Source organism: Boleophthalmus pectinirostris, unplaced genomic scaffold (assembly GCF_026225935.1).
Source record: "Boleophthalmus pectinirostris isolate CB_2022bp ecotype Guang Dong unplaced genomic scaffold, ASM2622593v1 HiC_scaffold_16, whole genome shotgun sequence".
Lineage (NCBI taxonomy): Eukaryota > Metazoa > Chordata > Actinopteri > Gobiiformes > Gobiidae > Boleophthalmus > Boleophthalmus pectinirostris.
This window is the reverse complement of record NW_026571095.1, coordinates 14,676,050-14,693,363: the sequence shown is the minus strand read 5'-3', so window position 1 is coordinate 14,693,363 and position 17,314 is coordinate 14,676,050. Positions and strand designations below refer to the sequence as shown.

The 17,314-nt window shown below is 39.4% G+C and overlaps 1 protein-coding gene and 1 long non-coding RNA gene across 4 annotated transcripts; both read right to left on the bottom strand.

Moving 5' to 3' along the window:
* Positions 1-955: 955 nt before the first annotated feature.
* On the bottom strand, positions 956-2,067 carry LOC129408422 (uncharacterized). Of its 3 annotated transcripts, none has more exons than XR_008631926.1 (3): positions 1,982-2,067; positions 1,820-1,908; positions 956-1,725 (listed from the first exon to the last, which is right to left on the bottom strand). It is a non-coding gene; the product is annotated as an uncharacterized LOC129408422 (long non-coding RNA). The 3 variants fall into 3 exon arrangements; XR_008631927.1 differs by lacking the exon at positions 1,982-2,067 and having other exon boundaries at positions 956-1,385; positions 1,488-1,725; positions 1,820-1,969; XR_008631925.1 differs by lacking the exon at positions 1,982-2,067 and having other exon boundaries at positions 1,820-1,969.
* A 2,116-nt stretch (positions 2,068-4,183) lies between these two features.
* On the bottom strand, positions 4,184-16,079 carry LOC110159254 (zonadhesin-like). Its single transcript, XM_055152187.1, has 30 exons — positions 15,934-16,079; positions 15,798-15,841; positions 15,210-15,284; positions 14,560-14,780; positions 14,399-14,480; positions 13,972-14,315; positions 12,948-13,512; positions 12,654-12,850; positions 12,194-12,583; positions 11,370-11,662; positions 11,009-11,274; positions 10,440-10,505; positions 10,204-10,341; positions 9,877-10,133; positions 9,675-9,759; positions 9,520-9,586; positions 9,227-9,363; positions 8,886-9,142; positions 8,735-8,819; positions 7,756-8,463; positions 7,530-7,664; positions 7,185-7,441; positions 7,032-7,110; positions 6,622-6,894; positions 6,397-6,543; positions 6,114-6,319; positions 5,886-6,042; positions 5,022-5,356; positions 4,663-4,792; positions 4,184-4,586 (listed from the first exon to the last, which is right to left on the bottom strand). The coding sequence occupies exons 1-30, from the start codon at positions 16,008-16,010 to the stop codon at positions 4,444-4,446; spliced, it is 6,216 nt and encodes a 2,071-aa protein (XP_055008162.1). The 5' UTR covers positions 16,011-16,079; the 3' UTR covers positions 4,184-4,443.
* Positions 16,080-17,314: the final 1,235 nt, after the last annotated feature.

Genomic DNA, 17,314 nt, shown 5'->3' with positions numbered 1-17,314 from the left:
AGACTCTAGAGGTGGAAATTCGCATTTTCAGCTGGTACAATGCATTTTTCCTTTTGGTCAAAGTTGATTATTCACTGTACCTGTGTAAAAACATACCATATAATTCAGATGTAAAATTTACAGTGATAATTATGACTGTAAATGTCAAACAAGATGACACAATAAAACATTTTATTTAATTATTCATTTGTATGAAGTCTTTAAGCTGTATTAGCTGCTACTTACAATAAAAGGACAGCACAATAATCCGTTACTCATAAAAAAAAATCTTTAATTTATGTCTACAGATTTAGTTCACATAACAATTTGAGCCACAATAGAAGAGTTAGACCTGGAGTTTTTTTTTTTAAACAGTAGCCACCTGTTAATGGCCTGTGTCTATGTAAACATTTCAGGCAGTGCCCTCTTGCCCTCTGAAGTCAATATTGTGTTTGTCTAGGTAGCCTACTACCTTTTTGTTATAAAATCAGGTGAACTGCACCACAGATGGCAATTACCTTTAAGAGCCTTTTATTTCAGATTTTCCAGCTGTGTAACTTACTGTAATGTCTGTATATTTGTTTTCATGGTAAAAAATCTTTATCAGTTCAAATGTTAAGACTTGTCAGACTACCACTATTATTAATTTGATAAACTTTGAACAAATGATTTATCTTTTGAGTCATGTGACCTTTTACTTTATTGGAAATAAACAGAGCATGAGAAAGGGTAGCGGCGAAAGAGAGAAAAGAAGATATAAAGAGAGAAAAAGCATATAGAAAAGATGTCAAACTTAAAAGAAATGCAACTCAACAACCGCTGGTGAAATATAGGTGAAAACGGGAAATATTATTTTGATATTCTATATTTATTTTAAAGTTGATGTATGTAGAGCTGACCAATTGTCTCTACTTGTCTTTATTTTTTATTGGTGTTCACAGTGTAGATGATGAATAAACACTGACACACAAGATCATCAGTATAAAGAGTGAAAACTTTTTATTTACAAAGAAAACCATATTATAACTGCATGTTGTAAAACCATGGATTTAGCAACAGAGCTCTTCACAATCTGCCAAAGCTTTCCATGCAAGGGGGATGTGATTCTAATCACAGCTTGATGTCACTTTCAGGCAGCTGGTTGTAACTGTTGATCTGCCGAACATAAAAGAATGCTACAATGACATCTTTTTTTTTCATGAAACATATTATAATACGCAAATTAATAGGCAGTTTATAAAAGGAAAAAAGAAAGAATACAATGACATCTAGATGAAGAAAACCGGGTCATTTTCTCAGTTTTCCCAGAATTTATAGATAGAGTTACAATCGCCAACAGAGCCCAAAGGAAGTCGTCATCCACATGTTTTCAAATGTCTTCCGGTTGACATAAGTGTGAATAGAGCCTATAAAACAGCAATGTTACTGTCTGCTGAAACCATATATCGCTGTAATTAGTTTTCGTGTAATTCACAAAAAATCCATTTGAGCGTTCAGAATAAGCATACATGGGTCTCAGCTTCCTGTTGCTTTTTTGAAAACTTTTGCTCATTCAGAAGACATTTAATTTTGAATTCAGTCCATTGTGCTACATTTGTATGACTCTGGAACCTACAGCCATCTTAGGAAAAAAAGTAAGGTTTCCTATTGTTATTTTTAAGGAGAGCCCTGTGCTGATGTTGTTTTTGAGGGTCTCACTGTAAAAGTGCAATTTTCACACATCTGGAGAAGATTCTGGGAAACAAACTGGAGACAGAAAAGGCCCAAGTTATGCATGGACAAATCACATTTAGGCCTACATAAATATGATAAAACTTAGATGTGGCAAAAGTCTACTTACATTAGATATGCTGTTGAGAATGGTTTCCTGATTTTCCCCTGAAGCGGTTTGAACATTTATTTTGAGGTAAGCTGTTGCTCTTTGGCTACCTATAAGGAATAATACAGTTATTGTAGCCTACTTAGTACTGGACATTTTAATTCTAGTGACTAGGAAGTGCACCTGGACCAGATGCATGACCTGGACCCGATTCATGACCTGGACCCGCAGGAGAGTTTGAGTACACTGTGCTAGTACTGCCCCCTGCCGGTGGAGATGTCACGTTACGTGGGCCCTGCGGGTGAGGAGAGTCCACGGTGGAGCTTGTTTTAATGAGAGACATGCTCGATCCTGGAAATCAAACAAACAAACTAACTAACTAACTAACTAACAAACTAACTAACTAACAAGTCTGTCTGGCGGAGCAGGATGTTGCAGGTAAAGTACAGGACTGTGATGTTGTATTATTCACACATAAACACAGAAACACGGCCAAATCAGTTTTGTTGATCGTTATTTAGCTAAAAGTTAGTGGTCAAGCCCATGCCTCGTAATGCAAATTATTAGTGGTCCGAGCTAGTTAGAATACACATACAGTCTATAAATAACACAGATAAAATAAAGGCCATGAAAAACTGGATGGTGTAGTTCAAGATCTAGCACTGTTTTGTTTTGTTTTTTTGAGATTGGGACTGAGTGAAAATCTACTTCGTGAAATGCTGCACTTTGATTTACAGGGAAGTTTATGTTTATGCTTTCTTGACAGTTTCCCCTGATTACTTTTATTTATATGTTAATAATAATAGTAATAACAGTGAGGTTGAAATAATATTTGGAAGTAATACCTGGAGTACTGTCTGGTGCAGTTGTGTTTTGTGTTGGTACTGTGGGACTTGTTGCATCTTAAAGAAAACATTTAACAGTGTTTTCACTTTTAAACACCATGACATTTGAGCAATTTAAATGACAAAACATTTTTACTTTGTCCACAGGAAGAGTTATAATCAGAGCAGCAGTCTCTGAAAATCACGCACGCCTCATCACAAAAACAATAGCCAATATTTCCCTTGAAGCAGCTGTTGTTCCTCCCAGAGCAACAGAGCAGTGGTGGGCCTGCGCAATCTGCCATGTGTACCGCTACTAGTGAATAACACAGATAAGGTAAGCCAATTAAAACCACACTTTTGACTGAAATGCCACTCTGAATTGTGAAATACTTTATATAGTTTATAGTTTTATAGTTTACTTTACCTGTTGTAAATCCTGTAGTTGGCGCTGCTGTTTGACCTGAAACAATAATCAACCTACTTTTACTATACACAAAAATGAGTCCTTGAGATTTTGTCATGCAGAGAGTCTCTGTTCAAATAAGTCAATATAAATTCTCAAGGAGTCACAAATTTGCAGTGTCTATGATGTCATCATAGATTATGGTGTGAACATATTAAAATATACGTACTTGCACATTCTGTGAAGATTTTCGCCAGTATAATGATCCAAAACATAGTCCCACTTATGATGCTGTGCCACTGACCTCTCTTTTCCAGACTTACTTAACTTAGTTAATGTGTGACCTACAGACAACTTGAGTTATGTGTGGAACTAAGGTACAGCTATAATTAAGTCTTCAATGACTAGACCAGTGACGCCTCTTGGCACAGCCAAAGTCAAAGAGGGCTTTGTTTATTATGTATTACATACAAGATCTTTTGCCACTTATGCTGGTAGGTTGGGACTACAGGTGGAAATTTACATTTTCTGCTGGTACAATGCATCTTTCCTTTGGGTCAGTGTTGATTATACACTGTCCTTGTATAATACCCTATAATTCAGAACATTTTATTTAATTATTATTTTGTATGAAGCTGAGCTGCTTCTTATTCTTATAATAGAACAGCACAATAATCCATGTTAATCATAAAAACAAACATCTTTAATTTATGTCTACAGATATAGTGCACATAACAATTTGTGTCACAAGAAAGCAAAGAATCTAAACCACAACAGAAGAGTTATTAAAAGTGAAAGTGACAAAAATAGGAAAATAGTAATACACATCTTAATGTGATCCTCTGACTCCCAGAGTATTGTGAAATTGGTAACATATAAAGAATAAATATATTGCCTTCAAAGAGGTTAATTTCTTCCAATATTATTTTTAAATAAAGGTTCTTTTTATCAGTCCAACGTGTTTACATACATATCTTGACATGTTTGGGATGCCTTCTGCACCCTTCGGAATGGTTACCTGTTATCTGAAATCTGGGTAAATTACCCAATGTCATGTAATCCTTGCCAGTGGATTCATATAACTGATTCAGATAACTGAAGAAGAATACAGAAGGCATTTGAAACATGTCAAGATTTGTGTAAACAACACACTGGTCTGTTAAAAATAACTTTTATTTTTAAATATATTGCCTGATCCTTTTTGCACAACCCCTTATAATTAAGTACAACACTGTACATTGCAACACATTTAATACATGCATACATATATACATACATAGTGAATGATGACACAGGTTCATCTATAGTCTTAAAACCTTTGTGTCACACAGACATACTGTATGTAGTAATAATAATATATGTAAGGTTTCATTTCAACCAGTATTGTTAAACATTAAGTGCAAAATTGCTGCAATTCATACTCTCCAGCTCTCTCCAAAGTCCTGCACATTTGTAGCCTGTGTTCCATCTGGCTTCATAAAGTCATTGTGTTTGTGACCATCAAAGTTGCCACAAAGCCCTCCAACCTTCCGTTTATACACATGGGGTAGAATGATTTCTGTGGATTTATAATACATAGTAATACATGAGCCTCATGTTAATTGTTGCTTACTTTACATATGAAAAATATTTACCTGCTTTGCTGTGACCATCAAACTCAACTGAAAGGCCAAAGTCAGTTTGCAAGTAAATGCGTGACGAATGCTCTTTAATTTTTAGACCAGCAGATGGTGAGAGTGGGGTGTCAACTCTGCTTCCATCCACCTAAAACCAAACAAAATTTCAATTAATCTATCAGTCAATAACATCTTAATTTATTCAAACACATTAAGTAGTTAAAATACAGGAACATAGAATAAATCAAACAAAAGTCTCAGTTCAGCTGAAGAGGAGGACTTGTCAGGTAGGGTTAGCAGATCCTTTTCACCCATAAAACAAAAACCTTCTTCGCTCAAAAATGATAATAAACATGACATATATCATCAATACTTACAACAAGCTTCCTGTGTGGCTTGAACACCACAGTGTGATTGTACACTCTGATCTTCAGTGCTCTCAGTACATCCTCTTTATCTTCATCACTGTCCTCATCACTATCATCATCATCTTCATCACTATCATCTCGAGCTTGACGACTGTGCCTTTCTTCACTGCTGTCTTCGTCATCTTCTGAGTGTCCATTGATGCCTTCTATGTAAACACTCTGAAGATTAATAGGTAAATTGTTGGTCTGCACTAACATGTATGAGTGCTCGCCCTCAAAGTCGTGCTTCTTGTTGTCAAAAGTTCTGTACTCAGGGTCTCCGTTGATTGTGCAGTCACTGAAATCTGTAACATTACATTTACACGTCTTAAATGTTAAGTATTTGCACAGTAATCAGTATGATTTGCTTGGTTTCAGTGGTGGAAGAAACATTACATTTTGTTACTTAACTGAAATCACAGATACCGGAGTAAAAAATACTGAAGTAAAAGTGTCACATGAAAAAATCTATGTAAGTAAAACTATGAAAGTACCCATTTAAAATGTACTTAGTGCAGAGTTTGAATTCTAATAAAGCTTCAAATCTAGTGATTTTAATACTGATTTTCATATTTTTCATGGCTGTTTTTATTTGTATTTTTTGCTCCAGTTACTTAATGTGTCAAAAATAAACCTCAGCCTTGCAGCAGGTCTCAAGCAAGAATGAAAATTACTTTTGAGTCCAATTCCAAAATGTAGTGGAATGGAATGTACAGACACCTGCTCTCAGATGTAGTGAAGTAAAAGTAAAAAGTATTCACTTTAACATACTTAAGTAAAGTACCGATATCTAAAATGTATCTGTCCACCACTTTTTGTGTTTGACTACATTACCTGTTTTCTCACAAAAATATTCCCCATTGCTATTCTGAAGACAAACAGCTTTTCCATCACATTCTTCTTGCTCTTCACATTCGATTCTTCCCACACCTCTACGTTTTTCACATTTGCATTTTTCGCTGCAGTGGCTCAAATACCAGACATCACCAAACTAAACGTGAAAGACACCAGTTTAGACAGAAAAAAGTATACGTTTACATGCGATAATGAAAATATACTTACGTTATATTTCTTTCCATTGAGATCTATACAACCACATTCTTGGATGGGCACACACTTTCTCCTTTCTAGCACATAACCATCATCACAAACACATCCCGGTACGCAATCACTTTCACTGCAGCCAGGGGAGCCGTACAGGTGAGAGCAGGTGGGTGCACAAGCCGAAACACAAGAGCTGTAGTGACTGTTGCGTGGACATGAGGGAGCTAAGAGAAAAACAAATAAAACCCACAAATTTACCACATAGAACAGACTACATTTCAAACTTTTAAACATGACTTACTTGGACTGGGAGTTTCTGGAGGAAGAGGGGAGGCTGTAGTTGTTGGAGGAGGTAAGCTCACTGTTGTAGTGGTCTGTGTAGGAGCAGTTGTTGGTTGGGCTCCTGTAGTTGTATGGGGTGCAGTTGTAGTTGGAGTGGGAGGGGCTGCTGTGGAAAAGCCAATAAAACCAACAAATTAATCACTTAGAAGTTCTACATTATCACATACTTTTAAACATGACGTACTTGGACCGGGAGTTTCTGGAGGAAGAGGGTTGGCTGTAGTTGTTGGAGGAGGAGGTGGGCTCAGTGTTGTAGTAGTCTGTGTAGGAACAGTTGTTGTTTGGGCTCCTGTAGTTGTATGGGGTGCAGTTGTAGTAGGAGTGGGAGGGGCTGCTGTGGAACTGTCTGTGGGAGGAGGAGGTGGAGCAGGAGTCTCTGCTGGTTCTGAAGTTCCAAGAGCTGTTGTAACAACTTGTGAAGTTGTGATTGGTGCAGCGGTTGTGGGTCTATTCAAGCCTGCCACAAAATAAATATATAAAAATATAGCAAATACACATAAATATATATCACATAGTAGTATAGTGTATTATTCTGTTATTTTGAATTGTTGAAGTGTTTAATCAAAAAAATAAATAAATAAAGATAACACTGACATGGTCCGTAATGAAGTGACACATCATCTATTGCGACATCAGACTGATCATTAGATCCTCTTCTCCCCTCAAAAATAATCTAAAATGTTAATTAAAAAATGTTTCATTAAAGATTACAAGTCATTCCAACTTTTCAGAGGAACAAGATGATACCTGAAATGGTCCTGTTGTTGTTAGGTCGACTTGTGTGAAGTGCCACATATTTCCTTGGTCATTTCTTTGACGCCAAACTGAGTGAGCGATTGTGCCCTCAACCACATAGACGTGAAGGCCCATAGTGTCTGCAGATCCGTACATGTGATACCAGAATTGTAGACACTGGTCTCCAGAGTTGAAGCACTCTGAACTGATCAGACGAGCTGTGTCTCCATATGTCACACTGCTGGCCTCAATGTAAAGGTAGTGACCACCTTGGAAGATCAAGTACAAAATGTACAAAAATTATGAATTGTCCTTAACAAATTTACATCAGATCAGTTTTTGTGGCCCATATCTTACCTCCGGTGTGGTCTGCAGAAGGCCCAGTCATCAGAGTAGGTGTTGCGCCACTGTGCCAAGTCCAGTCAAAAGCATCAGTCACCATCTGATTCCAGTTGCAAAGGCTTTGGTCGAAGTTACAGTTGAGACTGCAGGCTGGGAAGAAATATGTGAACTTTCAACCAGGGGCACCTTTGAAATCAAACCAATAATTAGTTAATGCATCTTTTGGAAATATAACACTTACCTTGGGGTATCACTTCAGTTGGAGGTTGTGGTCTTTCAGTGGATGCACCTGTCTCCGGTCTTGCTGCAGTCGTTTGTGGTGGTGATGTAACATTTGAACCTTCATTTGTACCTGCTGATGTTTGCTGTGGTCTCTTAGAAGTTGCTGATGTTTCCTGGTTAGCTGTGGTCAGCCCTTCTGCTGGCCTAGTTGGTTGTATTGTTTGACCTATTGTTGCAGCCTGTGTTGGTGCTGTCTCTGGTTCTTCTAGAGTTGTGTGGTGTGGTCCTTGCGATGGTGTTGGCTGTTCTGTGTTACCTGCACCAACAGTTGACTGGTCTCCTGCTAGTGTTGTGTGTAGATGAGCTGTGTCCTGTGTTGTTTGGCCTGTAAAATTGTTTGTTGGCTGTTGAGGTCCTTTGGTTGTTTTTCCTTCAGTTGGCCTGGTTGGTTCTACAGGCTCTACTGGTGTTGTCTGTAAGGCTCCTGAAGTAGTTGGTTGTGACCCATCAGTTGTTATCTCTGCTTCGGGTTCAGCCTCAGTGGTAGGTTCGGGTGCGGTTGTTACTTCTACGGTTTGGTCTGTGGTTGGTGACTGTGGTCCATCACTTGATGCTGTCTGTTCCTGCGTGGTGGCAGGTTCTTGTCCTGCTGTTGTTTGAGGTTTAGATGTGGTTGAAATGTGAGCAGCAGAAGTGGCAGGCCTACTTGTTGCTGGTTTATTCATATCTGCCATAAGAATATAATATTATATTAATTTTGTTATACAGGCTTCTAAAATGGCTGATGCCATCACACTCACAACACTTCATAGGGATTTTATTATTTAATTGAAATGGGGACAGATAAATTAAATCAATTACAATTTCCTGCAGGATCAATAAAGCATCTATCCATCTATCATGTGTACAACATCTGTTGTACCCTCATATTTCTTAAAATAATATAATATCACTTTTGTTATTCCAAAAAATAAAATAATAAAATCATAAAACCATACCTGAACATGGTCCATAATAAAGTGATACATCATCTAATGCCACATCTGACTGATCATTAGATCCTCTTCTTCCCTCAAAAATGATCTAAAATGTGTACAGGTTAGTTGTCTTTTTTGACATGAATGTTTTTTTAGTTTATACTTGCACTACCTGAAATGGTCCTGTTGTTGTGAGGTCAACTTGTGCCAAGTGCCACATATTTCCTTGGTCATTTCTTTGGCGCCAAACCAAGCGACCAGTCGTGCCCTCGACGACATAAACATGGAGACCCATAGTGTCTGCAGACCCGTACATGTGATACCAGAACTGTAGACACTGGGCTCCAGAGTTGGAGCACTCTGAACTGATCAGACGAGCTGTGTCTCCATACGTCACACTGCTGGCCTCAATGTAAAGGTAGTGACCACCTATCAGATTGGAAATAGTTGTATATTAATTGCTGCCCATTATTATTATTTCAAAGCTGTTGTTTTCTATGAAACAGATCTTACCACCAGTGTGGTCAGCAGAAGGCCCAGTCATCAGAGTTGGTGTTGAGCCACTGAGCCAAGTCCAGTCAAAAGCATCAGTCATCATCTGATTCCAGTTGCAAAGGCTTTGGTCAAAGTTACAGCCAAGATTACAGACTAAAATGGAAAGGATGCTAATGTCATGAATAATTAAATACATTTTTGTCACCATTCCTGAACTGTTAGCCACATACATATTATATAAGAAAGATTATATTATATAAGAAAGATTTTTAATAGATAAATCTTATACTGACCTTGTGGAAGAATTGGTTTGTGGAAGAATTGGTTGTATTGTTGTTTGAGGAGGTTTGGTTCCACTAGCCAGATCAGGGAAGCTATCTAAAAGAAGCATTGTTAATCATTAGATCATGCTGCATTGTAGGTCTCTACAGATAAGGTAATCACTGGAAACTTTTTCCATTCTGACCTGAACATGAGCCAAAGTGAATAGAGATGTCGTCAATAGCCACATCTGATTCTACAGTAGAGCCTCGAATTCCTTCTAAGATTATCTGAAAAAATTATGAATGAAACATTATACCTTGTAGATTCAAATTCTTTCTATATTCAGTGTGACACTGTGTATTAGCAGTGTCAATGATTCTACAGAAATGCAGTGGTGAATATACCTTATATGGCCCAGAGGTAGTGATGTCCACATATCCTGGTTTCCATTCAGAACCATGGTTATTCTGCTTGGACCATATCTTTGTTGCTCTATTGCCTTCGAGCAAATAGATATTGAGAGCCATAGCTGTGGCTGACCCAAACATGTGATACCAGAAACGCAGACACATGGGCCGTTCATACTGGCACAGGGAACTCAACATGCGTGCGGAGTCACCATGGGTTACGCTGTCTCCCTCAATGTACATGTAGAAGCCAACTAATGCAAGAAAATCAAACAATAAACAGCAGCCCTAACAAAGTGTATATGTGTGGTTTGACAAATTTACCTCCATTGGTGTGGTCATTGCTTGGTCCTGTTTGGCTTGATGGTGTGGCGCCTGAATGCCTTGTCCAGTCAAAACTGTCCTGTACTAGCTGCTCCCATCCACACAGATTGTTTTCAAAGTCACAGTTCAGAGGACACACTAAAAGTGCAAGTAAATTGTTTATATGTTTTAGAATTTAGTTAAAAAACTGGAAGCATATACTTTTGTATTCAGTGTTTTAGTAACTGCTCCCTTACATGACTGGTCTGGTGCTGGAGATGCCGTGGACGTAGTCATAGGGCTAACAGTGCTTTGTAAGATAGCTGCAACAATAATAATAATTTTTATTTGATGGTAGTGTGACAAAGAGACATAGTAATAGTGTAATAGTGATAATAAATTAGCAGATTTTAACAGCTTTGATGGAAAATGTACAAAGATATCCTGGCAGTTACTTGGTAAGTAATAGGGGGCAGAGGGACTGAAACTGAAAGAAGGGATAGAGAGAAGAACAGCTGAGCAAATGGAGGAGGAGGAGGTGGTAAAGAAGATTACAGGGAAGACCAGACTGGAGTTTTTTGTTATGAGTTGAAATTCAGAGGGGATGAACAAGGATCTACATAGTTATGGGTGGATAGAGTATAGAAACTTTTTCAAGACTGTGTGAATGGCATTGTTTACAATGTGGGAAAAATGTAACATATAATGTATGCCCTGGCACCTTCCTATTTATTTACATAGATAAATACTGATGATGCCTTTAACTAGAACCATATATAAGAAATGTAGTCATGTATAACAGACACACATGAGTCTGAATGCTCACCACAAATGGTACCTCCTTGCCAGTGGCCCAGATCCACTCCAGCCACAGCGCAGGCTGCAGCGTAGGACTTGAAAGCCTCACACAGTGTGATGAAGTTACCATTTTCGGCACAGTAGTCATGCACACAGCTGGTGATGTAGATCTCTGGGTGGATAGTTTCATGGCATAAGCTGAAGTCCTCTCTCAGCAGAACATAGCAGTGATTGTAAGCCTGCTCCAACTCAAGTGAATTACACTGTCTGGGTTCATTTGGATGAGAAACACACCTACAAAACATGTTTTGATTAGATAACCCTTAACAATAGTTTAAGAAAGTACAGGTTTACTTGGGAATGAACATCTTTAGTTTAATAATACTCACCAGTTGCTGTCTTCAACCCTCCAGCTATCTGCAAACTGAAATGCATTGGTTGCATTTTGCCCTCCAGGCATCACTAGATCATCGTCCTGCCGGCCAGAGTAAGTGCCACACAGTCCACACAGCTCATATTTGTAGTGCTCATTCACCTGCAGGAACAGTCTGTTTTTTCTATCCATCATCATTCTCAGGCCAAAGGTCGTTTCCAGAACAGTGTATCCAGAGTCCTCATAGGTTCTGACCTGGCCATATGTCCCACTGGTGAAATAGGGCAGTAGCACGGGGCTGTTGTGGTTCTGAAATTAGGACAGGTTTAGTTAAAACAAAGCTATCAGGTATCGGAAACAATCCCAAGCATGGCAGGTTTTACATACCTCCCAAAAGGCAAACAACTGACAGTCACTGCCCAAATACTGACCCCAATAAACATGGACTAGTATCATATGGTCTTGTCATTAATAGATAACAGTAGACAGCAACAGTATTGTATAAACCCTTGTAAAACTCAGGCCCCGCCAAAGCAATGTAAACACTGGTGAACAAAGCCAAAAACTGAATAGTGGCATTGCAATTCTTTCTTGTTGACTCTTTTTTTGTCAATTACTGATCTCTTTGTATTAGAGCCACCCGACACTCAAATCATAATACAAAAAGCAGTTACTCATTGCAGAATTCCATACCATCCTAATATATAACAGGACTTCCATAGAAAGACAGACACGCAGACACACACACCCCACACCCCCACACGCACACACACACACAGACACACAGAAACGCAGTCACACACAAAATTGATCCCAATTAAATGGCTTGATAATTCTTACATGGACATAGCCGCTTTGGTTGATGGTAATCTGAAGGTCCCCAACCTCAAGAGTGACTGCCTCCAGTTTGGAGTTACTGAAGTTGTTGTGAGGTGGGTGCATATTGTGCCCTATGACTGTGAACTCCACCGAGCTCTGGCCTCCGCAGGTGGTGGTTAGCACATAACTGCAGCCCCCATTGAAGTCATACGCAAAGCCATCAAAAGTGATGTAATGTGGATCTCCGTAAACACTGCAAGTGGCCGGACTGAAGGTGAAGCATCCCTTAACCCCATTTTGAACACTGCAGACCTCACTGGCAGAGCAATGCGAGGATCTGCACTGTATGTTATTGTTGCCGACACACAGGCACTGCTGATCACACTCTCCTTCCATGAATATTGCCCCTTTCTGCAGAAAACATTAACAAGATCATGATGAACATCCTACTACATTAGGATGCAGTTTATTATTAACTTACCTCATGGTGTTGTCCATTACGCCAGCATCCACAGTCTTCTGCTTGGACACACTTGCCTCCGCTCAGCTTGAAGCCTGGATCACACTCACATCTCTCCACACAGCTGCCACAGGACAAGACCTGGTCCAAAGGTGAGCAGACCTCAGGACAGCCCTCAGCACAGGAGTTGTAGTGGCTGTTCTCCACACACTGAAGGGCTGAAAGCACAAGTGTATGTGCAGCTTCTGTTCCATACTCAAGTGTAACTCATTTCAAAATATCTTCTGTAATAACCTCTGTATTGTAATTACTTACAGCAAAATGAAGAGTTCCTCCACATTGGCAGGTTGACTCCAGCCCTTTTGCACACATCGGCGTACACCTGGAGTGAATCGCAGAGCACTTCTGGGTCTCCGTGAGAAGAACACATACTGTGCACACAGCCTCTGAAGTAGCTGTCGGCCCCTAACACCTCCTGGCATGCTGCAAAGGGCCCAGTGTGTGAGCCCAGAGCTCCACAATAGGCTTCACTGGCATACTCCGCCTCTTCTAGTGGGTCACAGTAATGTGGTACCTGAATGACTTCACAGGCTGAGGCGTTCCCCCCTGTCTGCCAGCTGTCAACCAGATCAGTGGTGTTTTGGGCCTCTGTGCCATCGGGCCTCTGGAGGTCGTCCCACTTGTTGTGGTTGAAGTTCCCACACAGGCCGCAGACTTGATCAGAGTAGCTGGTTGGGAGGGTGACATGGAGAGCTCCGGTGTAGTCAAACGACACAGAGAGGCCAAAGCTGATTTTCAGGACCACAGCTGCAGGGTTACTGCTGACCGTCACTATGCCACCGTTCAGTGTCAGGGGAAGTGTCCTCCAGACTCCATTCACCTGAAATACAGTATTCCTTTATGAAATCAAACAAAGCAGCTTTACAGGCTTTTAGAAAGCTGATCATCTGAGTACATTTTGTCCTTAAACACAGCCCTTGCTCATAGTCCATGTGAGTCACCAGCTTCAAAGAGCAGCATGTTCTCATAAAAAAGTAGCTATCAGTCTATGTCTAATGTAGATATACAAATCATTTTAGATTTGTATTGATATGAAAAGATGTTATATGGAATATAAATGCTTACAATATGGTTATACTATACTATTTTCTTTTAGATCAGAGGAAGTGAATCAAAATAGAGAAATATAAACTCACGGCATCATGTGGAGTATATCTGTTGCAAGTATGTTACAACAGCTTTTTAAAATTATTCTTACATTTATTACTTTCATAAATATTATTGAAACCTTTCATGTTTTCAGTGCTCATTGAACCACTGGACTAACTTAAATACTTACCACCACTCTTTTTGTTTGCCTTTTGATGAAGGACATCCTAAAGTCATTGATGTTCACGTTGACCTGCTCCACACTTGGCAGAGAGGAGTTGTCACTCTGCCTGTTGACCACTTCCACGCTGAAGTGGGGTGAGCCTGGAGTCACAGAGCAGGACTTAGCCAGAGTGTAGCTGCACGGGGCCATGAAGCGGAAGAGCGCTCCGTCGAAAGTGCTGCAGTCTGTGTGACTGTGCACAGTGCACATCCCTGAGCTGGGAGCATGAGAGCAGGAGAGCTGGCCCTCAGAGCAGAGGCAGCGTGTGGACTGGTCAGGCCACAGATGTGTGCTGGCTTCACACTGGGCTCCTGTGAAAAAGGGGAATAAACTATAATATTAGTTATCTAAAATACTTTTGTAATGTTTGAATAGAATAGAATAGAACACTGACCACATGGGCCTTTCCTAATACCAATACGATTTACTATGACCTGCTCCCCTCGAGACATTGGACGAATTGTTCTGAATACCACCTAATAAGAAAAAAACAAAGAAATTTTACTCTGGTCATTCTCTTCGCTCAAACTCAAATACAAATATGTTCCAGTTCACCTGAGTCCCAGGTCTAACATTGCTGAGTGGTACAAAGACTTGAGTCCATATCATGTCTCCACTCCTGGACTGGGCTGTTGTTGACCAAATCTTCTGTAAACCGTTACTGCCTCTGAAGTACACTGTGAGCCTGAAGAGGTTTGGCAGGACAGGGGACAAGTACCAGAACTCAAGACAGGCCTCACCATTCAGTGAAAGAGGCCCTATGTTCAAATTAGTCACTGCAACACAAAACAAATCAGAGCAAAATGTAACAATGTGTTCATTGGTCCAAAATGCAAATGTTACAGAAATGTTTTATTTGAAATTGACTTTGTAGTGAACTATGGATATTAAAGTCTTGATTTTCTGCTTCCTTGCCTTGTATAGACTAGCATGTAATAAGGATGATTAACCTGCCTCAGAACATTGCTGATATGCAAAAGACTGTGCCCTATATTCTGTTGCGAACATGTTGACTTCTTTCACAGCTGGTACAAGTGGGAACATCCGTTGTAGTTACTTCACTTTTTTTGCGTTACATTGAACTTTGAGCAGATCAAATGACCTTATGACTAACACAATTTATATGGAACCAACAAATAAATAAACAATACATATTTGTAACATTTATAGCAACTAAACTACAACTGTTTTGTGAAAGTATTTACCTTTTCCCTGCTGGACCACTGTCATGTCACACAGAGCCCCCGGTTGTCCATTATTTAGACACTGTGTAACATATTCTAGAAGAAAGAGGAAGAGTTAATTTATTTGCTTAGTGTCTATTTTCTCATCTTTTGCATTCACAGAATTAAAGGACCATATTTTCTGATCTATGTTATAATGTATATTCATCAAAACCATACCTGGAGCGTTGATTTGTTTCATTGACACATGTTTAATACACAAACCCTGCATATTTAGGCTGAGGTACTCCACCTTGTGATGTCATTTGGTAATATAGGAAGTGCTTTATTCTTTTACACCTGTCCATACTCCATCCATAGAATAATTTGGCTGATTTCAGGTAGCTGGTTACTTGAAAACTGCCACTACATGACATCACAAGATGGAACGCAGCATTTTGAGCTTTGGAGATATAGATAGATTAATAATAAAGGATTAACCAAACATGTAATTGAAATAAAAGATAACTCCAGCTGTGTTTTTGATGAGGTAGGAACATTCTAACATGTCTTAAAGCTCACAGGTGACAATTTTGCTTAATATATGACATCTAAAGTAGTTTTACCTACCTGCATTACTCTTCCACCCTGGTAGAGAAATGTCATCTTGAGCACTGAAAAATCCAATGTCAATAGTCAATGAAAACTTCCTTAAATGTCTCCACTTGTATCACTTTGTGTTATAATGAACCAATCTTTTACCCACCTGCCCAGGCTGCTTGTCAGGGTAAGAAGAAGTACAGTCAGAGTGACCATATACTGACTGCTAAAGCCTCTAAGCATAGCTGATCTTGTGCAGTGAGCTGCAATAGCTCAGGTGAACCTTTGCTCCAGTGGCTGGTGCACTTGCTTGCTGTGTGGTGTTGCACTGATCACACAGTCCATGGTTAAAGCCTTTTATAACCCTCACCTCTCCCTCCGCAGGTAGCCGCAAAAATGGGCGGAGAGATGGACTTGGGGACAGGAAGACATCAGAGGTGGTCCCAAGATGTTCCCATAAGTGACGCCAACTAGCACAGTTACCATCAGTGGCTAAAGGTAAGGTCGGGGTGTAGTCTTGCAAGGCAGTAAACGTATCAACTGTATATCAATTACACACTGGACAAAACAACTACAAGGAGTTGCTCTGTGTCACTGAAAAACTGTGAAACTCACTAAACAAATAGGGAATCCCTCCTTTAACATTCAGTTCTATCTATATATTGCACTATTGTAGAGTAAGACATTAGTTTTAAAATCAAGCTACAATAGATTAATGAAAATAAAGAAATTAAAGTTTTGCAGCCTGTCTTATGCAATCTGAACATGTACATTCTAGGAAGATAATATTATATAACTAAGTCTGGAGTTGTGCAGGTATTGTATGACACAGTGATAGCACTAAAAATACTGATAACAAAGACACTTTGTGAGAACGCTGTCACACACAGTGTAGTACTGGTATGCGTCAACAGAACATGGCCCTGAGCAAATATTGAATGTTGTTAAATCTGTCCGAACTTAGTAGGTCTTTGCTAAGCTTTTTACCAATCACAGTGTATCTAAATAGGCCCTACAACAGTTGAGACTGGTGTGAGCAATTGACTAACCATTTAAGGGAGGGAACCAGCTTCTCTTATCTAAAGACTCTGTTCTGATTTTAGAAAAAGATTACACTGTTTTATCTCAACGGGGTGATAGTTCCTAGGGAAGAACAATTGTAAATGAATCATATTACTGATAGTGAATTAATAGGGCTTTGAGACTTATTTGGTGTGTATTAATGTTTCATTATGTAACTTTTCAAGTGAAGGGGTTTTCCACCTCCTTGCCTCCTTAGAGTGTGGAGAGGCGAGACCGCTAACAGTAAAAATGCAAGGTAGTTTTAAGCAATAAAAGCACTGAAGCAATGTAAAACATTCCTGGCAAAGCAATATCCTCTCCATGTACACAAGCAGGCAGTGGGCCCCATCAGAAAAGTAACATAGTGCACTTTTAAGTATGCAACAGTAATCTGAAATGTACATGCAGGACTTCATTTAGTTAATATGTGAGCTAGCGATGTTACTTATAGCCTTCATGTCTCTCTAAGTGCACAGCAGAAAGTC

Bases quoted from the DNA above. Each gene is read 5' to 3' on its own strand.
- LOC110159254 (XM_055152187.1), bottom strand. From the start codon at position 16,010: ATGCTTAGAGGCTTTAGCAGTCAGTATATGGTCACTCTGACTGTACTT. The intron at 12,851-12,947 runs GTAAGTAATTAC...TTGTGCTTTCAG, and splicing joins GAGGAACTCTTCATTTTGCT to CCCTTCAGTGTGTGGAGAAC. The intron at 6,320-6,396 runs GTAAGTCATGTT...TTTTTCTCTTAG, and splicing joins TCCAGAAACTCCCAGTCCAA to CTCCCTCATGTCCACGCAAC.